Below are 19,864 nucleotides of genomic sequence, written 5' to 3'. Positions count from 1 at the left end.
GCATTGTCAATTAAATTCCGGTGTGCATCTTTATCTCAGTACGGCATTGCCAATTAAATTCCGGCGTAATACCTTTATGTTTCCAAGTAGTGTCGTCAACTAAATTCTGAGATAGTTTGTTCATATCCTGTTATGTCATCAAGTCTGTAATTTTCAGGTCTTGTCATCGATTAAATTCCAGCTTGGTTTGGGATTGTACAATGCTATTTGAATTGGAGAAGTTGATTTGCTTTCGCATGAGATAATCTTTATCCGGAGTTGGCACACAACCCTAATGTACTTATAAAAGCCGAAGAACTACTTTCGGTGAAAAATATTTCTTCGCGGGAGCAATTCCAGTGAAATATCTTTTTGGCATGCCTGGTGGACTAGTGTGGTTGATTTGAGGAAATACAATGGTGCCCATGAGGAATCAACTTGATCCTAACAATGCTAGCGATAATAATTTGTCACCTCAACTTGGTAATGACAGAGTACAAGGTTCAATTCGCCTAATACTACGGCTTTTGTTGGTACAACCCAGACCTGAGGGTGATACCAATCAGTGGAAGTGATTTGCCTAATACTATAGCTTCTATTGGTACAACCCAAACATGTTGAGTAATACCTATCGGTGGAAGTAATTTGCCTAATACTGCAAATTCTGTTGGTACAACAAAGACCTGTGGGCCAATGTTTACCAATGGGAGTAATTTGCCAAATCTTGCTCGAGCCAATTTAAGTGGAAACAATAGTGGCAATGTGCCCATGCTGCACAAGCCCAATGTTGTCGTCAATAACCATGGCAGGCCGCCAGCAAGTTCCACAACAATTATCACAGCCAGTTTCACAATATTTAGCACAACCATTGCCACAGCTGTTCCTAGAGCACGACTTGTTGTGGCGCATGTAGTTTTTGTGCAAAATCAGCAAAGTGCTCAACTAATGTTTGACCAAACGATGCGGCAATACGAGTGTGATATGGGATACATTAGGCCTGTATATAGAAGCCGTATCCCAAGTAGATAGATTCAGTATCATATCTAAGAGGTTTTGAAATGCCTGATTTCATCCTTTTTTTCTAGCGAAGATGATCAATCATCAGTGGAGCATGTTAGTCAATTCAGTGCATAATGTGGTAATGCATCTCATGCTCATTGTTGAAAGTTAAGGCTGTTTCCATTATCATTATCTAAGACAGCCTTTACATGATATACATCTTTACCGACCAATTCTATATATTCCTAGGAGCAAATGGAGACACAATTCCATTTCCAATTCTATATGCGAGTTTTCGATGTGTTTATTGCTAATTTGGCTACTATCAAGCAGCAAAATAATGCATCGGTAGATTAATTCATGTCTAGATTCAAAATGGTTAAAAATAGATGCCTTACCTCACTTCTAGAGAAAGAATTCATAAATTTGACTTTCAGTGGATTGAAATTCAATTTTAGAGAAAAATTCGAAGTTTTTGCCGATTTATTCCAATTGGCAACGAGAGTGTCTAAGTACAGGCAATTATTTAAGAATAGAGATAGAGGACCGCATGATAGATATTACGTGCCTTTCGTGGAAAAGAATGTGACATATGATGCATCTGAAAAGATTAAATTTGGCAAGAAAAATCAAATTTGTCGATGACAAATGGGCACATGATGATTCTTGGTTTTCTCATTTAAAAAAAATTGAATTATTGATGAATTGGACACTTTTTGTTGCAAACGAATTCCCCCTTCAAAAGAATTGAATGATTCATGGTGCATACAAATTTCCCCTTCAAAAGAATTGAATAGGGGGAATTTGTTTGCACCAAAAAATGTCTAATTTTTAATTATTATCAACATGTGATAACTTGAAGAATCGACAATTTGAAGAATCAACAACATGAATGAATCAACAGTAATTGAGTCAACAATCTTGGATGCAACTGTTGATTATATGTATTAACCATCCAATAAAGAGTACATTCTAAGAATCATTTCATCACAATGCCAAAAGTACTCTCGATAGAAAAGATCAGTAAAACACAAATTTACTACTTATATACTTCCTCAAACTAGATAATTATTAAAGAACTGTTTGTGTGACATTATTTCTAAATTAATTAAAATAATCAGGAAAAAGATACTAATAGCATCACAACTTTCGTACAACACTCGTTTAGTGTCATAACTTTTCAATTGATCACTTAAGTTCTATTACTTTTGGAAACTGTTTATGCGTGACATCGGCAATTTCCTTTATTGGTAAATCCATTTAACATAAAATCATCTGACTGGGCTCGCCGAGGAAATGATGTCATCAAAAGCATGTGGAATGACATCATTTAGCCCTTTCCTTGCCCAAATTGACGAATTATGGTTAAATTAGGTCCAATTGAAAACCTTAACCCCACATTTTCATCTGCAAATCAAAAAATTGCCGAAGGTGAAACTTCATCTTGCTCTTCCTCTCAACGAGATATTGATATGCAAATTTGACCGTTTGATTATCAAGCCACATTAGTAAATAATTACCCTTTGATCAGTTATTTGTTAAGGTTTTAGGAAATGAGGGACAATTAATGAATTATAAATTTGTAGTGGAGAGGTGATCATTGGGAGAGCTTTGGTTAGGCCGGATTTAAAGATTCGGGTCTAATATGTTGCCCAAACCCATCCATCATATAAAATTAATAAAATAATTTGTAGGCTTGGCTGAGTTAAAGATGAGCGGGTCAGACTTTCACGTATAAAAGTATTGCCTAAACCTGCCAGTTTACCTCAGGCGGGCTTCGGTAGTCCGAGCTGGCCACCCTTCTATTGATTACTTTACCAACAAGACAATAAAATATACATTTTAAGGATCAATTAATCACAATGCCCAAAGTGCTCTTAATAGAAAAGAGTAAAAAACGAATTTATTGTTTATATATTTCCTCAAACTAGATGTATATTAAGATATTGTTCATGGTACATCCTTTCAAAATTGATAAAAATAATTGGGAAAATGACCCTAATAGCGTCACAACTTTTGTATAATGCTCATTTGATGCCACAACTTTTCAATCAATCAATTATCTTCCATTATTTTAAAGAATATTCTCTTGCATAACATCAGCAATTTCACTTATCAGAAAATCATACGTGGTATTTGTTTAACAAAAAAATCCTCCGACAGGCTCACCGAGCAAATGATATCAAAATCATGTAGTACAATGTCAGTCAACACTTTCCTTGTCCCAAATCGACGAACTGAGGTTAAATTAGGTCCAATCAAAAACCCTAACCTCACATTTTCATCTACAAATCAAAAAATTACCGAAGGTAAATGTTTCATCTTAGTCATCCTATCGATGAGATACTTGTATGCAAATTTAAGTGTTTGATTATCAAGCCACTTTAGCAAATAATTACCCTGATAAGTTATTAGTTAAAGTTTTATGAAATCAAGGACAATCTTATGTTCAATGATAAATTGTAGTTTAGAGGTGATCATTGGGAGGGTTCTAGCTAGGCAGTGTTTAAAGATCAGGCTTAATGTGTTGCTCAAGCCATCATAAAAATTTAAACAATAATTTTTGGGCTAGGTTGGGTTGAGGATGAGCGGATTGGACTTTCTTGTGTAAGAATGTTACCTGAACGTGTCATTTACCTTTCAGGCCAAGGCGAGCTTGTGTAGGCAGAGCGGGTTGCCCGTCCATTAATTACCTTTACTGAGCATATAATAAGGGGTTAATTCTAAGGATGCCCAAAAAAATTTTGATAGAAGAGAGTAAAAAACGAATTTATTGCTTATATATTTCCTTATTTCTAGATATTTATTAAAGGGATAAATGTATCAGAAGTACTAAACTTGTCGCAAAAGTTCAATTAAATCCTAAAACTTTCAAAAAGTACAATTTATAACTAAAACTTGTCAAATTGATGCAATCAAGTCATCCCATTAACTCCATCAATTTGGCTAACGAAAAATGTTAATATGAATTTTTCTATTTCTTCTTCCCATTATCATTGTCGCTTTCCCATCATTATATTCCCCATCGTCATTGTCATCACTTCAAAATTAAAAAACACAAAAGAAGAAAAATTAGCATAAAATTTCTTCTTCTTTCTTCTTGTTGATCCTGTTTGGGAAAATCCCTTATGATGTTTTGAAGATGACAAAATAATCAAAGGCTATTAACATGTTTAATGGTTGAATAACCAGGTGAAAGATGCACAAGTAGTTATGCAGATGATGTCTTGAAAGGAATGAGTTCTCTATCATTGGTGAACAAGACATTGGGCATAGATGTGTTTACAAGCCAGAGGTACCTAAGTATAAGGTGAACAAGTTTAGAATGAGGAGTTCGGTAAAGCTTGGAAGTACCAATGATAGATGAATAGCGAGGTGGAGCCACAATTGCCAATATACTTAAAAGGACCATAAGATTGAAACTAGAGTTGGATATCTTCGGACTTTATACTAGAGATGAAGAACTTCAGACTCAGAGAACTTCTCATGTTTACATCCTAACACAAGTTCAGAATGTAAGTCTAGAATGTAACACAAATTCAAACATATATAACGGCTAGTGATTGGGTTTGGGTTTCATATTTAGAAAGATTTAATTGATTCAATCTTGAAGATTGTTTTACAACGGTTTAATATGCAAGACATCTTAAATGATTGGCAACTTAATCTCGAGATAAGTTATTTTCTAAACAGAAAAGTTCTAGTTATGGAAACCAAGATTTTAGTTGTATGGGCAACCAGAATCAGTGGAAATTCATATTTTGTCACCCAATGGCTACTTAATCCTCTTAATAGAGATTTGTCCAATGGGTAGATTGGAAGACGACCCTCTGAAAACTTTCCAATGGCTAGATTGGAAATAGATGAGTATAAAATGAAACCAGGTGCCAAGAAGCAAAAGCAAGAGACAATCTCCAGATTCTAGAATTTCAAAATCTGAATGAACTTTGATTGTATATACTTGTCTTTCGTGGACTAGAACTTTTTTTTTTATCTAAAGAGAAGTACTGAAAGAGTGATTGAGTGAGATGGTGAGACCTATCATACACTGAGTATTATCGCTCATAATTATAATCTCTTGATGATCATATAGTGGAATCTAACCAGTAGGTTGTTTGCGTGGGAGAGTGGACGTAGGCTTGATATAAGCCGAACCACTATATGACTTGATATAAACTGAATCACTAAACTCCTTTTTGTTGCACACTTGCTAAATTGTTTCCAAAAATTGTTTAGAATCCGAAACTTTGTACTCAAAGTTTAGACTCAGTTCTTGATCTTTTGAATTCCGTTTTAAATTTATCAAGAATTGTTGAAATCACCTATTCACCCCCTTCTAAATGATACTTGCTAGCCGCCTTAGATCCTCGTCTCCTTCCTATAGCCATCTTTATCATCATCCCATCATCGTCTTCCTTTCTAGTACCATCTTCTTTTTCAGTTTAATGAATAACTAGTAAACGCCCACCATTCAAACCCCATGAATTCTTAACGTAAAGAATCAAACACACTATTTGCATCATACCTAATATCATTAGTAAAAAATTCATAAATGTCTTACTCTGAAACTAAACCCGGTGATCAAAACTCTACCAAAGCTCAAATGATCCACTTCATATAGATCTAGCTTCGAAGCTTACAACCATGGCCGCTTGAGCTTGAAGCTCACGGTAGCCATGGCCGCTTGAACTCGAAGCTTACGATTATGACCACAACCTCCGCAATGGCTTCAAGCTTGAGCCCCAGAATTGGGCAAGCTCTGCCACGTGGCTTGAGCTCGATGCCATCTTGGCCGGCCTCCACTTGCGGCTTCGAGGTTGACCTCAAATTTGAGTATCGAGCTCTACTCATGGCGGGTAGCTCGAACTTAAATTTGGAGCTCAAGCTCAACATCAAATTTGGGCTTGAGCTCCGCGTGGCATTGAGCTCAATCCTAGATTCGTGCAGAGAAGAAGACAAACAATAACAAGAGGGAGCACACCTGAAAATGAAGAAAAGAAAAGGAATAAAAAAGAAAAGCCACGTTGGCGCCAAGTGTTCCAAAAAATAACAAAAGAGTCATGTTGGCATTTTCCATGAGGTAAATTACATGGGGTTAACAGATGAACTTGATTGCTTCATTTTACAAGTTTTAGAACTTGATTAGAACTCAATTGTACTTTTGTGGAAAGTTTTATGACTTCTTATGTACTTATCCCTTTATTAAAATATTGTTCATGATACATCCTTTTTAAATTGATAAAAAAATTGGGAAAATTGACATTAATAGTGCCACAATTTTTGTGCGGCGCTCATTTGATGATATAACTTTTCAATTAACCAGTTAAGTCCCATTACTTTTAGAAAATGTTCACTTGAGAACGTCGGCAATTTTTCTCAACGAAATATACAGCGTGGCATCAATTTAACATAAAATTGTCCAACTGGGCATGACAAGGAGATATTGTCATGAAAAGCCTGTAGAATGATGTCGTTTAGCCCTTTTCTTGCCCCAAATTGACGAATCAGAGATAAATTAGGTCCAACCGAAAACCCTAACCCCACATTGTCATCTGCAAATCAAAAAGTTGCGGAAGGTAAAGGCTTCATCCCTGCTTATCCTCTCGAACAAGAACAGGAAGTCATCAATTTTTCTCAGGTCACCACCACTCACCAGCTTAGCACTACTCTCGCGTGATTCAGGAACCGTTCTTGATTCTATGTACTATATACTCTAGGACAGAACACGAAGGGCTTCGCAGATGGATAGAAAGAAGGAGAGGACATACAGAGGGAAGGCGAGTGCTCGAGTGACATCGGCAGCAAGCCTATTTCCAACATGTAAGGACGCGGAAAGTGTCCATCTCGATGCGTTGTCGTTTTAGGGCAAAAGACGGTAAATGAGAAAGAGAAAGTTTATGAGTTATTCCCCCTGTTCAATTCGATGCGCGTTATAGGGTCGGAAACCACATTATTGGCCGATTTTCCCCTTTGGACTTAACTCTCTTTAAAAAAGTCATGTTAGATTTATTTTTAATGAAACTCATATAAGATTCGTCAATAAATATATGTTAGTGGAGTCCCTCAAGTGGAATTTTTTTTAAAAGTTACGGCACAACAGCGGAAAAGTTATTACATTAAAGTGTGTACTGTACAAATTATGGCATTACTAATTTATTTTTCTCGTAATAATTGCATGTGTTGTTATCCTTAGCGTGCGGGGTCTATTACTAGTGGCTCTATGAATGAAAATTGGTAAGAGAGAGATCAGAGCAACAATCATGGTGGTGCCCACCATAGAAGACAAAATAGAGAGAGCGTGTGAGTCAGTCGTGGGAGGGAAAAAGGAAAGAGACTGTGCCCCCACGAAGGAGGTAACGACCAAAAAAGGGTCAGATGACTAAATTTTAAAAAAATACCAAAAGGAAAGTAAAATAAGAATGATTGTTTGGCCCGAGAAATTCCCTAAATATAGTAATGTTTAGGTGTTCAACGAATCTTGTAGCCCAAAAAAGGTGATCATAATTGCAAAAAAAATTGCTATAGGGTAGGTGTACTTATGTCCTATTTAGATAATAAATTGTTATAGAGTAGGTGTACTTATGTCCTTTTTCAAAATATAACTAGACATCAGCATTTGAACTGAAAACTCTACACTTGAACACAAAAATCCTAACATTGATTTCCGGATCCCGGCATTCACGATCAAGTATCTAGCGGTCTGGCCCAACACCTCGATGCCTATGCTCGGGCCCATCGAGACTGGGCCAAAAGCCCTATAGTCGTGTCTAATACCCCGACACCGGAGCCCGGATCCATAAAAGCAGTGCTTGGGTCCTCGACGCTCGAGCACTAGTCCTGGCACTTAGGCTTGGGCCCACAAAAGTTGTGCGCTGATCTTTGGGGCTTGGTCTCGGGCCATTAGTTAATGAAATGTTCATTTTTACAAAAGTATATATTTTTTTAAAAATTAATTTTTTCTAATTTTTTTCTATTTTGTTTAATTATTTTTTTCTTTTCTTTCCTTTCATTTTTTCTTCTTCTTAGGCCAATCACCTGCCATGGCGACAATCGACGACCGGCCACAGGCGAGAGGCGAGCTCAAGCCTAAAAAATTCGAATATTTTGGTAATCAAATTAGATTTTCTATACCAAACGGCGGAAAAAAAATTTCAGATCATTTTCAGGTTTTAACCAAACACTGAAAAATATTGTCATTTTCCTGGAAAATGACTTCCTGGAAAACATTTTCCAGAATTTATACAATTTCCACGAAACAAACGGAGCTTTAATATTTAATTATTCTATAAAAACTTCACTATCATTTAATTATTCATTGAAAAGCACATCTTGATTACATGGGCCTAACAAATTAACAATCTACCGTGTACTTAATATTTATTTAAATAAACAAGTCGCTTATATATGGGGCCGATTTTCTCTCTAATAATTTGAACTTGGAGATGCATAAGGCTATGATTATATAATGAAAAATTAGAATGACTATTTTCATGATAATAGGTTTTTTTTTTTAAAATTTATTTATTTTTATTAATTATTAATATTAAAATTTATTTTACCTTTCCTATCCTATCCTTTTACTAAACCTTTTTTTAGTTTTTTTTATAAAACAACCTTTTTTTTTTTGAGTTCCCCATAAATTTTTTTAGAAAGTTGTTAAGAAACCTAAATAAAACATAGGGAGATATATTTTATTACTACGAACCAGAGATTCTAAGCTCGGGGACTTGATTACGTTAGATCTAGTCTAACGCCATTTCGGTACCTTTTCTTTTCAAAAATATTTGTGCAGGCAGTCTGGATCCATTTTGTTACCTAATCACTAACATGTGAGGTGTTCATGCGGGTGCGCAAACCACCAATTTAACACCCAAGAAAATAATAAAATAAATTGCAAGACTAGGAGAATGACGTACCTTAATGCAACGTAAGCATCTGCATTGTTAGTAGAAAATCATACAGACAATCCTAATATGATTTCTAATTAACAAAGCAAGGCACTCGAGGTGTTCTTTAGGGTTTGCGCTTTATTAAAATGCAAACTAACCTATATGCAATAACGTGCAAAAATGACATGCGATTGATGCAACCTAGCATGCGAACTATATGTCATGCGACGACGTGACCTAATTCTAATGACGGACAAATAATTTATTTATTTTTTGTATTTTTTCAATGAAATTCGGAATTAAAAATACTCAAATCAACATGCAATCTATCCTAAAGAAAATGATTTGATCTATCCTAAAGCGATTCTTTTTTTGGGATTTTTATTAAAATTCGAAATTTTAAAATAACCTAAATAATCTATTAGGATTAGAATAACACCTAATTTAAACTAGGAAATAAATTATCTCAAGTCCTAATTTAAATTAAATAATTATCTTATCTTCTAGATACATTTAGGGTTCCCTAAACATGCAAAATTTCTAATTTAAATCTAACTAACAAATTTTTGAATTTTCTTTATTTAAAAGGAAAACGATCAAACAAAGATAACAATCATATTCAAACAATCCATGCAATTCGCAAGATTCTTCAAATTCAGATAAGGCAAAGAAATCAAACTAACGGTCATATCTATAGGGTTATAGATATCGACAGAAAGTGGATTGTTTAAATTTGGAAAGCAAATAAAATCTATTATCGTATCCAAGTGATTATGGATAAGATAACGATTTTCCGTATCGCCTCGTATCGTACCTTAGGGATAAGGTCGGATAGTCGTCTAGATACGTTGCCAAATTAGAAAAAATTCTTAATTTAGGGTATCTTAGAATATTGCGGATATCGCAAATATTATCCTAAGGTATCTAATCAATCACGCAATATTCACGGAATATTCAAAATATTCAAACTAATAATTTAAATATTTTGAAAATATACCAGATAGAGATTTTTACCTGATTTGCGGATTACTTTCCAAATTTGAATCACCGGCGGATCGGGATCGCGGAATGGCCAATGGCGGATGACCGACGATGACCAACACGGTTAGCCGCGGTGGTGGCTCACGGTGGTTATGGCTCGATGGGGAAGTGCTCGACCAAAAGAACCTGCAAAAAGAACGAAAAAACAATCGCCGAGGAAACCTGCTATGTCGCCAGTATTGCGGTGTTGGTATGGGTTCACGGATTTGTGGATGTTGACATTGCTTGCTCCAACCGAAGTCTTCAATTGCAACTACCCTTTTGGTTGTCTTTTCTTTTTTCGGAATTCTCTCTTGGAGTCACGGCTATGGCTTCCTTTGACTGAATATTGCTGACTGGTTACCAAGATGTGATGAATAAAGCGACAAAACCCACCTCTTGCACTCACGGCTTTCAGCTCTCGACTTGGATAAGTCGGTTTCTCGGTGATGGAGGACTCATGGTAACCAGCTACGAATAAGTGAGGAGAGGAAAAAGTGTCGTCGTCTCAGTCTATTGTAGCAGGGTTGTCGGCTCTGTTGCGATTACTCGCTGGAATTGGAGGGATGGTTACTGGATTTGGCCAAAGTAAACCAATTCGTCAAGACAGCAGCTTCTCGTCAGGCCAACCGGGGTGTGTCATGGCACAAGTACGAGGGGACACCGTCGCAAGGTGGCGCGACGGTGAGGCGGGCATGTGCACGAGCGACTCTCTCTCTTACTCTTGTTCTTGCTCACGTGTGTCTCTCAAAAATCGTGTTCTGAAAATTGTGAGAGCCCCCTTCATTGAAGGGTATAATCACATATTTATATTGCAACCTAGGTTAATTGACCGGGCTTCCTAGTCCTAATGGGCTTAGACTTAGGCTTTATCATTTAATTTAATTTTAATTCCAAATGGGCTAAATTAATTTGGGCCGATTTAAACTCAAATTAAGATAACCAAAACCTTTTAGACTTGTGAATTTCGGCCCCCAATCCCTTGAGTGAGCCGAGTGCTCGAGCTCGGTTTACGCGATGAATTTTCAGCTTTCTCGCCACCGCCGGTCCGATGCGGAATGCAACTAACCTATATGAACTTAAACTATATGCTATGCAATTTTAATATTTTTGTTTAGGGGTTAAAATTTAATCCCTAATTTCTTATGCAATTAATCATTAAATGGCTAATCAAAATTTAGGTGTCAACAAGGTTGTTATGATGTTGATTTAACAAATACGATTATATGTCAGTGTCCATCGAAATGTCATTTCCAATTGAGAAAGAATCTTTTTTAAGTTTTAAGAAATACCTTATTTTATGTTTTTAAAGCAACCAATGATCATAAATAATTCTTAAACAGATTAATGGATATACATTTTGCTTTTGTGCAATGCGCGGGGCAAACTCTTGCAATACATCAAACTTGGTTGACTGATGAAGTATCGACCTCAAGATAGAGATGTTACCCTTATGAGAGCGGGTGAAATTTGAAGGTTTGGCCCATATTAAATAATGGGTTCATTAGCTCTTTCTAGTTTTTCCTTTTTTTTTAAAGCTAATTTAATTCATACTCTTATTGTTCTAAGATTTTTTTTATTAAGTAGACATACTAATTCAATGTTGTCATTCGTACTTTTGATGGCTAATGTTATCACCTTAATATGGAAATAATGAGGAAAGTTTTCTTTAATTTTATGTTCTAGATTATTACTTTGTTTTCCATTAAATACAACTCCGCATACAATCTAATGAATCTAGAATATTTTCTAGATATTATGGTCACGTTCAATATTTTATTTGGACGTGTTAACATATCCTAGACAAAGCAACAAATCGAAAAATGAAAATCAAGATTTGGCTAAAAATCATAGCAAAGTGTACTTAACAGTTGAGCAAATTGAAAGTCTTGCTTTACCTATAACGGATTAAATTAATATTTGACATCATATCGAGGGAAAATTTCAAATCAGTACCTAAAGTGGGGTCATTTTCTCAAAAAGGGTCCAAAGTGGATATAATATCAAATAAGGGCTTGAAGTGCCCAATCAGTCTCAAATAGGGGCCCGAAGTGCCTAATTAATCTCAAGTAAGAACCTGGGTTCGTCGGCCTGTCAAATGCTCATCGGCCGACGAGCACGTCACTGTTCCGACGATCGGAACAAGGGCAATTTAGTCTTTTACTTTTTAATTTTTTTTTGTTTCTTGTTTCCTTTCTTTTTTCTTAAAATATCTTATTAGCTATGTTAATATGCTTGTCAAATTCTGATATTTTAATTTTCTAATATAGCTACTGATATTTATTTTTTCTATCGTTAATTTATTTTTCTTCATATTTTGTTTACAGAAATTGATTGCAAAATAGACATTTCCTTCACTAAATTATATGAAAATATATTTATAACCCATTGAATGTCATGTTGCTTTGCACATGCTAACGAAAAATGCTTGGGGGGGGGGGGGGGGGGGGGTGCCAATAGTTGAAAGCTTAGGGGCAAATGTGTATTTCCCCAAAATTCGGGGGAGGTTTGGATAATTTTCATAAGACTATTGTCATGTTGTGCACAGGGCTATTGTTTTTGTACGTATATCTCCCCTTGGATTTACTTATCTATGCTTCTGGCATTTGCATGCAGCATATGGCAGTACGGTATTAACATTTGGATTTACTTATCCAACATAGTTGATAAAGATGATGTGTCCTGGTCAATGGCATAGCGTAGAGAGTGGGAGAATAGAAAATAATCAATTTTATGGTTCATAATTATACATGTTATGACTTATTGTTGTCTCGACCCTCCTGATGTGAACTAGGGGTGAGCATGGTCCGGTCCACCCCCTAACCCTGGACCAACCCGCACAGTGTTGGTCCTCAATTTTGGGACCGAGGACCGCTCGTCGGTTCCATGGACCCGGTCCCACCAAGTTTTCCTGGACAAATAAAAAAAAAATATGTGGACCAACATCAGATCAACGGAACAAAAAGAAAACAACATAACTTTCCATACAATTTCTATACTATGATCGGTTCTATTAACCACATCATCCATAAATCAAGTGGGTACCCATCAAATGAGTGTCCAGAGATAAGAGAGCAGAGAGTTATGAGTGCCTAGTTACGTTTTTTTTTTTTTTTTGGTCAGATTTTTTTAATTAAAATTTTAAAAAATAAATATATTATTATTATATTACCTGTCCGGTCCGGGTGGGCGGTTCCACACCGGGAACCGGGAACCGGACCGATACCCACCGGTTCCAAAAAATTGGAACCGGGAATCGGACCGGTTCCGGTCCGGTCCCGGGCGATCCTGGGCGGTCCTGGATTTTTTGCACACTCCTAATGTGAACTCCGGCGGAGTTAAAAAGATTTGCTAGGTGGGTGCAAATAGTCCTCTTGAATGCTAATGCTTGCTTAGAACTGGCCTTCTCAAGTCTTTCCGTTCTCAACTTCGTTGTCTCATTAAATTATGTCCATTATGTCAATGGGCCGTTTTCAATTATGCGAGAGCCCGTCTTACTTCTGCAAACTAGATGTCACGGGCCCGGAGAGTTAGTTATGCTAGATTCATCTAATACCCGTATCGATACATTTTCATCTTTTAGAAAATGTTTTACGATCTTATCAAATAAAGTAAAACGAAATAATAATAAAGCAAGTAAAACATGAGAAAGCAAACACCCCAAGCCTTATTGAGCAACTATTATAAAATCCGGACAAAACCGAGGAGCTATGCATAAAAATAAACATGCATTAATTTAATTAACATAAATTCCTCAATCTAAATAAGGTATTAACATAAAAAAAATTGTCCAGAATTAACGTGGACTCAATTAAAAAATTTATTAATAAATTTTAAAAAAATTATCCACGTCAGTGCTGGATTCAATCGGTACCAATGTGAGTTAGTTTAGAACTAAATTTGCCAGCTTGAAAGGTTTAGGACTGAATGGGTACCGATGCAGTAGGTTTATGACTTTTTTTGGGAACTTTTCCCTAAACTATTTTGAGTGAGCTTATCTATTAGTGTTCATCAAATAATTTTAGGCTGCATTTTGTTGTCTGAATTTCCAACCAGGATATAATTAGATAGGATAATATATGAAATTCAAGGGATTTGCTATAACCTATTCACTATTTGGTGAATTACAGTAATAAAACCAGATATTTTTACATATTGTTATGTCTAGTATTTGCTATAAACATCATATCAACGTAAATGAACCTAACAACTGCACAAACGGACATGATAAAAATTTCTCACGACACTCTTACCTACTTCATTTTTATTTGCTTATTTTTTTATTATTTTTCCCACTCTTTTTTAATTCTTTTCTTTTTTTTTCTTTTTACCCCTTCCATCATTCTCTAATAAAATTTTATTAAATTGTAAACTATACTAATATACCTAAAATATGTAGTAAATATAAATACTAAATTTATATATATATGAAATTTATTTCATAAGATAGAAAGAAATCTGAATATATAAATAAAAACAAGAATAAATAAAAACGAAATTGTTTTTATTTATTTGTTATTTCGAATTTTTATATTAAAATTCAAATATTATTTAAATTTTATTAATTTAACAAGTTTTTTTTTTTGATAACCGAGGTGTCCGCGCGGCCGGCGAGCTAGGGCTACAAACCACGGTGATGCCCGACTAGTCCTCGAGGGGGCTAAGACAAAGATCCCACGCCCACGACCCCCACTTAAATCATGATGGGCGAGTTTGAACCCAGTGTGGACCTTTCATGAAAGGAACTGAGCGCAAACCAACGCGGCCACCGATGGGTGGGTTAATTTAACAAGTTGGTATTTGAGAAAAATAACTTTTATGTTAATATTAAAAATTCTATCCACCTTTATCCCACCTCTCCCATGAGATAAATATATCCAGGCTATATCCCTGTTATATCCAAGTTTATCCTGTCTTGGGCAGGCACCAAACATGGGATAGGATAAAATTGATCATATCCTAAATTTTAACCAGACTACCAAACATAGCCTAGAGTCGAGTTTGTTGTTTAAGAAAATCTACCGGGGTCATAACATTCACAATAATGGGTCAATATACTTATGCTTTAAGAGCTATAGATATTAATAGAAATGTTTTGAGTAGCTAGGAACAAGACCAAAGCAAAGTTCGTGAGAATAGCAAAACAATTGCATTCGTGAGTGTTTGACTCAAATTCTCTTATCCCTAACCATTGACATTTTGCATACTATGATTGAGTACAATTGTTATTTTAGCATAGCATCACGAATGCTTTAAATGCTGTTATAGTGTCGATTCTTAAGTCTGGAAATTGTTTAAAATTTCAATACCAACAATTCATTCGTTCCCTCTTGATCGTCATAGCTAGGATCTCACCCAAGACAGCAAATAGATATCCTAATTTTCGATAAAAATTGAAAGATCATAAAAGTATTGTGTAATAGTCGATGGTTTGGTACCAAACGTGTACTATCCCCCAATCATGAGGGTTTTGTGTAATCTCTCCTCATCTTATTTGTTGACACCTATTTTTAATTTGCCCAAAATTAATTACACAAAATTTAGGAATTAATTTTCTTTAATTCCTAAAACAAAAAATATTTCTATTTAAATGCATTGCATATAGAAATTAGGTACATTTGCACTAATAGAGTCTATTATAGAGTTAAGTTTAAAAAAAAAAGTTTTAAAAAAAAAACGAGTCGGGCCGGGGGAGCCGGGCCGACCCCCATTTCTTTTTCCCTTTCCCCCGCCCTAGCCCTTTCCTTTTCTTTTTCCCCCGCAGCCCGGCCCGTTTCTTTTTCCTTCTCCTTCCCCACAGCATTGGCCCGGCCCGCCCACTCTTCTTCTTCCTTCTCCCCGTCGCTCGCCGCCGCCCGTTCTCCTCTCGTGCCCGACTGCTAGCCGCGGACGCACGGCGGGCTGCGCTTATCCGGCCCGAGCAGGCCGGATGAGCACGCCGACGGGCCGCATTAATTGCCGACCCGCCTCCCGCTTTCCCGGCTTCCCCTTATCTCCTCCTCCTCTCGGCTTCTGTTCCTCCCCGCCCGTCTCGTACTCGCTCCGCTCCGCTCCGCACCGGCCTACAATGGCCACGAAAGTCGTGGGGTGGCGTAGGCGCGGTGCAGACTGTCGTCACGCCGACGCAGAGAGCGAGAGAGCACCGTTGCCGCCGGCTATAAATAGCCGCAGAGAGAGAGAGAGGCCGTCGGCCGTTTTACGAAAGAAACAGAGCAGGAGAAGCCGGGAGAGAAAGAGAGATTGAGCGAGACCGAGAGATCGAGAGCTCTTCCGGCGACCGCCGTGCTCGTACCGTGACCATAAAAGACCAGAGAAAGAGAGGAGAGGAGTCGGTTGGCCATTTTTTAGAGAGAAACCGAGAGAGAAAAACAAAGAGAGAAAGAGAGAAAATAGAGAGTGAAAGAGAGGAGAGTTGGTTTTTACAAGTTCCCAGCCGCGTCGCCGTCGCCCCCCGATCAACCGGAAACCTCCCGACGCGCCGTCGCCGACGGTGAGCTCTCCCCCGCCCGAGCGCTATGTTTTCCCCCGTTTTGCTCCCGTTTGGCTTGGGACCCGCGTCGGCCGTTTCACGCGAGTCCCGCCCATACCGCCGTCCCCGTCGTCCGTGCGTAGTCGCCGCTAAAGGTAATAACTGTATCCCGAGGACCCGCGAGGCCTCGAAATAGGTTAGGATTCCCCTTTTTTGCTCGCTCACCGTCCTGTTTGATAAAATGCCTCAAAGAGGCCGTTTTTAATACTCTCCAATACCGGGTCGACGCCTGATCAAGAACCTGTGTGGTCGGCGAGGCTCGCGCTTGTCCCGAGAGTCGATTGGTGAGGCGGCTCGCTTGGGTAGGCCTGCGGCGGCCGATTTGGGTTTCTCCGGCTGTCCGCGACCGACGGATCCGACCCGACCCGGGTTCGGCTTGACCCGACCTCAGTCAACGCCCCGGTTGGAATCGGTGACTCGGGCCTGCTCGACCGACTCTGGTTCAAATTCGATCCGACTCGGGTCAAGCCCAGCCTCGACCCGGCCAGCCTGACTGCCCGGTCAACGCCTGGACGGTTTTCATGGACCTGGCCTGATCCGACCGACCCGGTCCCTTTTAATTTTTATTTTATTTTTTATTTTTAAAAAAATATTTTAAAATTTTAAAAAAAATTAAAAAAATTAAAAAAAAAGATTTTCGTTTCTTTTTTTTTCTTTTTCCCTTCCTATTTTTTATTTTTTTTTTATTTTTCAAAAAAAAATTTCGCATTTTTTTTATTATATTTTTTTATAAAAAAAATTTTAAAATTTTTTTTATGTGATATACCTAAGTGTTTTAATTTATTGTTGTATTATTATGCATGTTATTGTCTTGTTTAAATTAGACAAGCCTGAGATTGCGCGGTAATATTTTGCACGTTATTTTTATTATCGCTGTATTATTATGCATGTTTTTAATACAATCGCATGAGTTGTGTTTTGAATGTCATCTGACTTAGTTAAGGTTAGAACCTTAGACTGCATGAATTGTTATGTTCCTGACTGCTGATCATTTCTGATTATGCACTCGCTTGATCACCTCACATGTTAGGAGAAAGGTCCTAAAATCAATCTAAATTGCCTGACAAATGTTTTCATGAAATGAACAGGGTAAAAAGGTACCGAAAGGGCATTAGTTATCCAACTAGTGTAACCAAGTCCCCGAGCTCGCTTAATCTACGGTTTGGGGAATAGGGTGATTCTCCCATCACCTTATTTGGGTTTCTAATCGACCCACCCAAATCGATTAGTGGCGACTCCTTGATATAAATCACTTGCATGTTAAATACTTAAACCCTAAGTCGTGATATGGTATGGGCTTGGGAGAGCCTTAGTTAAGTCTTGAACTTAGACTTAGCACATACCAGGCGAACCCTCCCTTTTTGCATGTTCGATAAAAAGAGGGCTCGGGAGTTCGGTCGCGACATTATTATATATGTGTTGGAGAGCTAGTACTCTCTACATTAAGTTACATCAATCTCACTCCCTGTGTCTACGCCATTGACCAAGTCACATCCTCTTCACCCACATCCTTATCAAGCCCTAAAGCACTCCACACGGCTTCCGAGCCATCGACGATGTTGTTTCTGCACGGCGGCTGGTAAGCGTGGACAGAATCGCACCCACGCATTGAGTCGCACTCATCTACCACTTTGGCTTTCACGCTGCTTCCGGTCTTGCTAGAGGTTATCTGGATCATCTTCTCGCAGCGCGATTTATCATTGAACCACCCCGTCGACAGCGCAACGATTAGCTCTGAGCTGTCATGGTATTGCTCGTCGCATTCGGACAGGTCTCCCCCATCACCGCCTTGGCTGAAATCATTGTTCGTCAAGATAGCTGGGGTCGAGGAAGTTACCGGGGGCGAGCAAGTGAATGTAGGATAAGATTTACCATTGCATTGGAGATAGCCTGAGGACTCACATCCTCCGTCGTCCGACGTCGGCACAGGTTGATCGCCACCACCGGTGCCACATATCTGAGTGCCTAGATTGGGGTCGTTGCTACACATTCCGTTGATGCAAATCAATTGGCCTTGGCAGTCGTCGAGGGTTTGGCATGGGCCATTACATGAGGAAATGGCGTGCGAGTTGGTGCTCAAGACCACCAGCAAAAGGGCAATCGACATCATCCCAACGAACTTCATCTTGAGCTGCGTGGGTTTTTCTGCGGTTAATTGCAGTTTTGGCAGAGGAAACAATGAAGTAAGAACTTATATATAGCGAATTAACTTGGTCATTGGGCCAATAGACATGCGGCTCTGCTGGTAAAGGGATTAAGGAGGTGCAGGGTTCGACTTTCACGCTCTGCAAGAAGCAGAGCAAAAGTCAGAGAGGGACCCCGATAGTGGAGGTCCTCATGTTGAGTCACCTCGTCAAAGTTGGTAACCTGTGCGTGAGATATACTCAATAGTTAATAAATGGATTTTTTTAGAAAGTTTGATTGATTTATTTATGCATATAATTTTAAGGGATAAGTGCATTAAAAGTCCTAAAACTTATCACGAAAGTGCAGTTGAGTCCTAAAACTTTCATAATGTCCAATTAAGTCCTAAAACTTGTTATGAAAGTCAATTTGAGTCCTAAAACTTGTTATGAAAGTGCATTTGAGTCCTAAAACTTTCAAAAAGTGCAAACAAGTCCTAAAACTTGTCAAATGAGTTCAATCAAGTCCTTCCATTGATTGCACTTTTTAAAAGTTTTAGGACTTAATTGCACTTTCGTGATAAGTTTTAGGACTTGATTACACTTTTTGAAAATTTTAGGACTTGATTGCATTTTCGTGACAAGTTTTAGGACTTGATCGCATTTTTTGAAAGTTTCAGGACTCAATTGCACTTTCATGGCAAGTTTTAGGACTTCTAGGGCACTTATCCCTAATTTTAAATTTCAGTTGATGCGCAAACTATGAAGGAAATATGCAAACTATCTTGCATGCACGATGACAAGTACGATTACTCACTTTACTAAGCATAAAACGATACTATAATATTTGAACTATCAATTGTGATTTTGGCTCACATTTTATATGGGTCCAATACCGTCGATCGGCCGAAGTGAAACAAAGAGAATTATTTAAAATAATACATGTCTTGAATTCATCTCGGTCAGTATAACCTTTTTCTTGGTTTCCATATGCTGTGTGCACACAAAACATGTCTCTTTTCTAATTATTGATTAAGGGTTCAGTAAATTTATGGGAACTTATGCATAAGCATGCATGGAGTAGTGACTGAGAACCTACATAAAATCGTCCGCTGCCCAGCTTAATTGGGCACTTCATACGATCAGATTGTACAAATTAAAAACTCAGGGGACCTATTTTGGGATTATTAAAAAAATAAATTATTTGTGGAGTATGGACTGGGCAACTGTTGAACGAGTTTGCCCCCACTTGAAAACTCAACTTCATCGGTGTACGATCACCCATTTGAAACGTCGAGATGTACACTGGCGTGGAGAAGACGCTG

The 19,864-nt window shown here is 37.8% G+C and overlaps 1 protein-coding gene across 1 annotated transcript; it reads right to left on the bottom strand.

The window, feature by feature from the left end:
- Positions 1–17,827: 17,827 nt before the first annotated feature.
- LOC115687289 (kiwellin-like) lies at positions 17,828–18,628 on the bottom strand. Its single transcript, XM_030612795.2, has one exon. The coding sequence runs from the start codon at positions 18,539–18,541 to the stop codon at positions 17,888–17,890; it is 654 nt and encodes a 217-aa protein (XP_030468655.2). The 5' UTR covers positions 18,542–18,628; the 3' UTR covers positions 17,828–17,887.
- Between the last annotated feature and the right edge of the window lie 1,236 nt (positions 18,629–19,864).

The sequence above is a fragment of the Syzygium oleosum genome, unplaced genomic scaffold (assembly GCF_021117445.2).
Source record: "Syzygium oleosum isolate NSW1041296 unplaced genomic scaffold, Sole_v2.1 Sole_v2.57, whole genome shotgun sequence".
In the NCBI taxonomy this organism is placed as follows: Eukaryota; Viridiplantae; Streptophyta; class Magnoliopsida; order Myrtales; family Myrtaceae; genus Syzygium; species Syzygium oleosum.
Note: the sequence above shows the minus strand (reverse complement) of the source record. Positions and strands in the feature narration are given on the sequence as shown.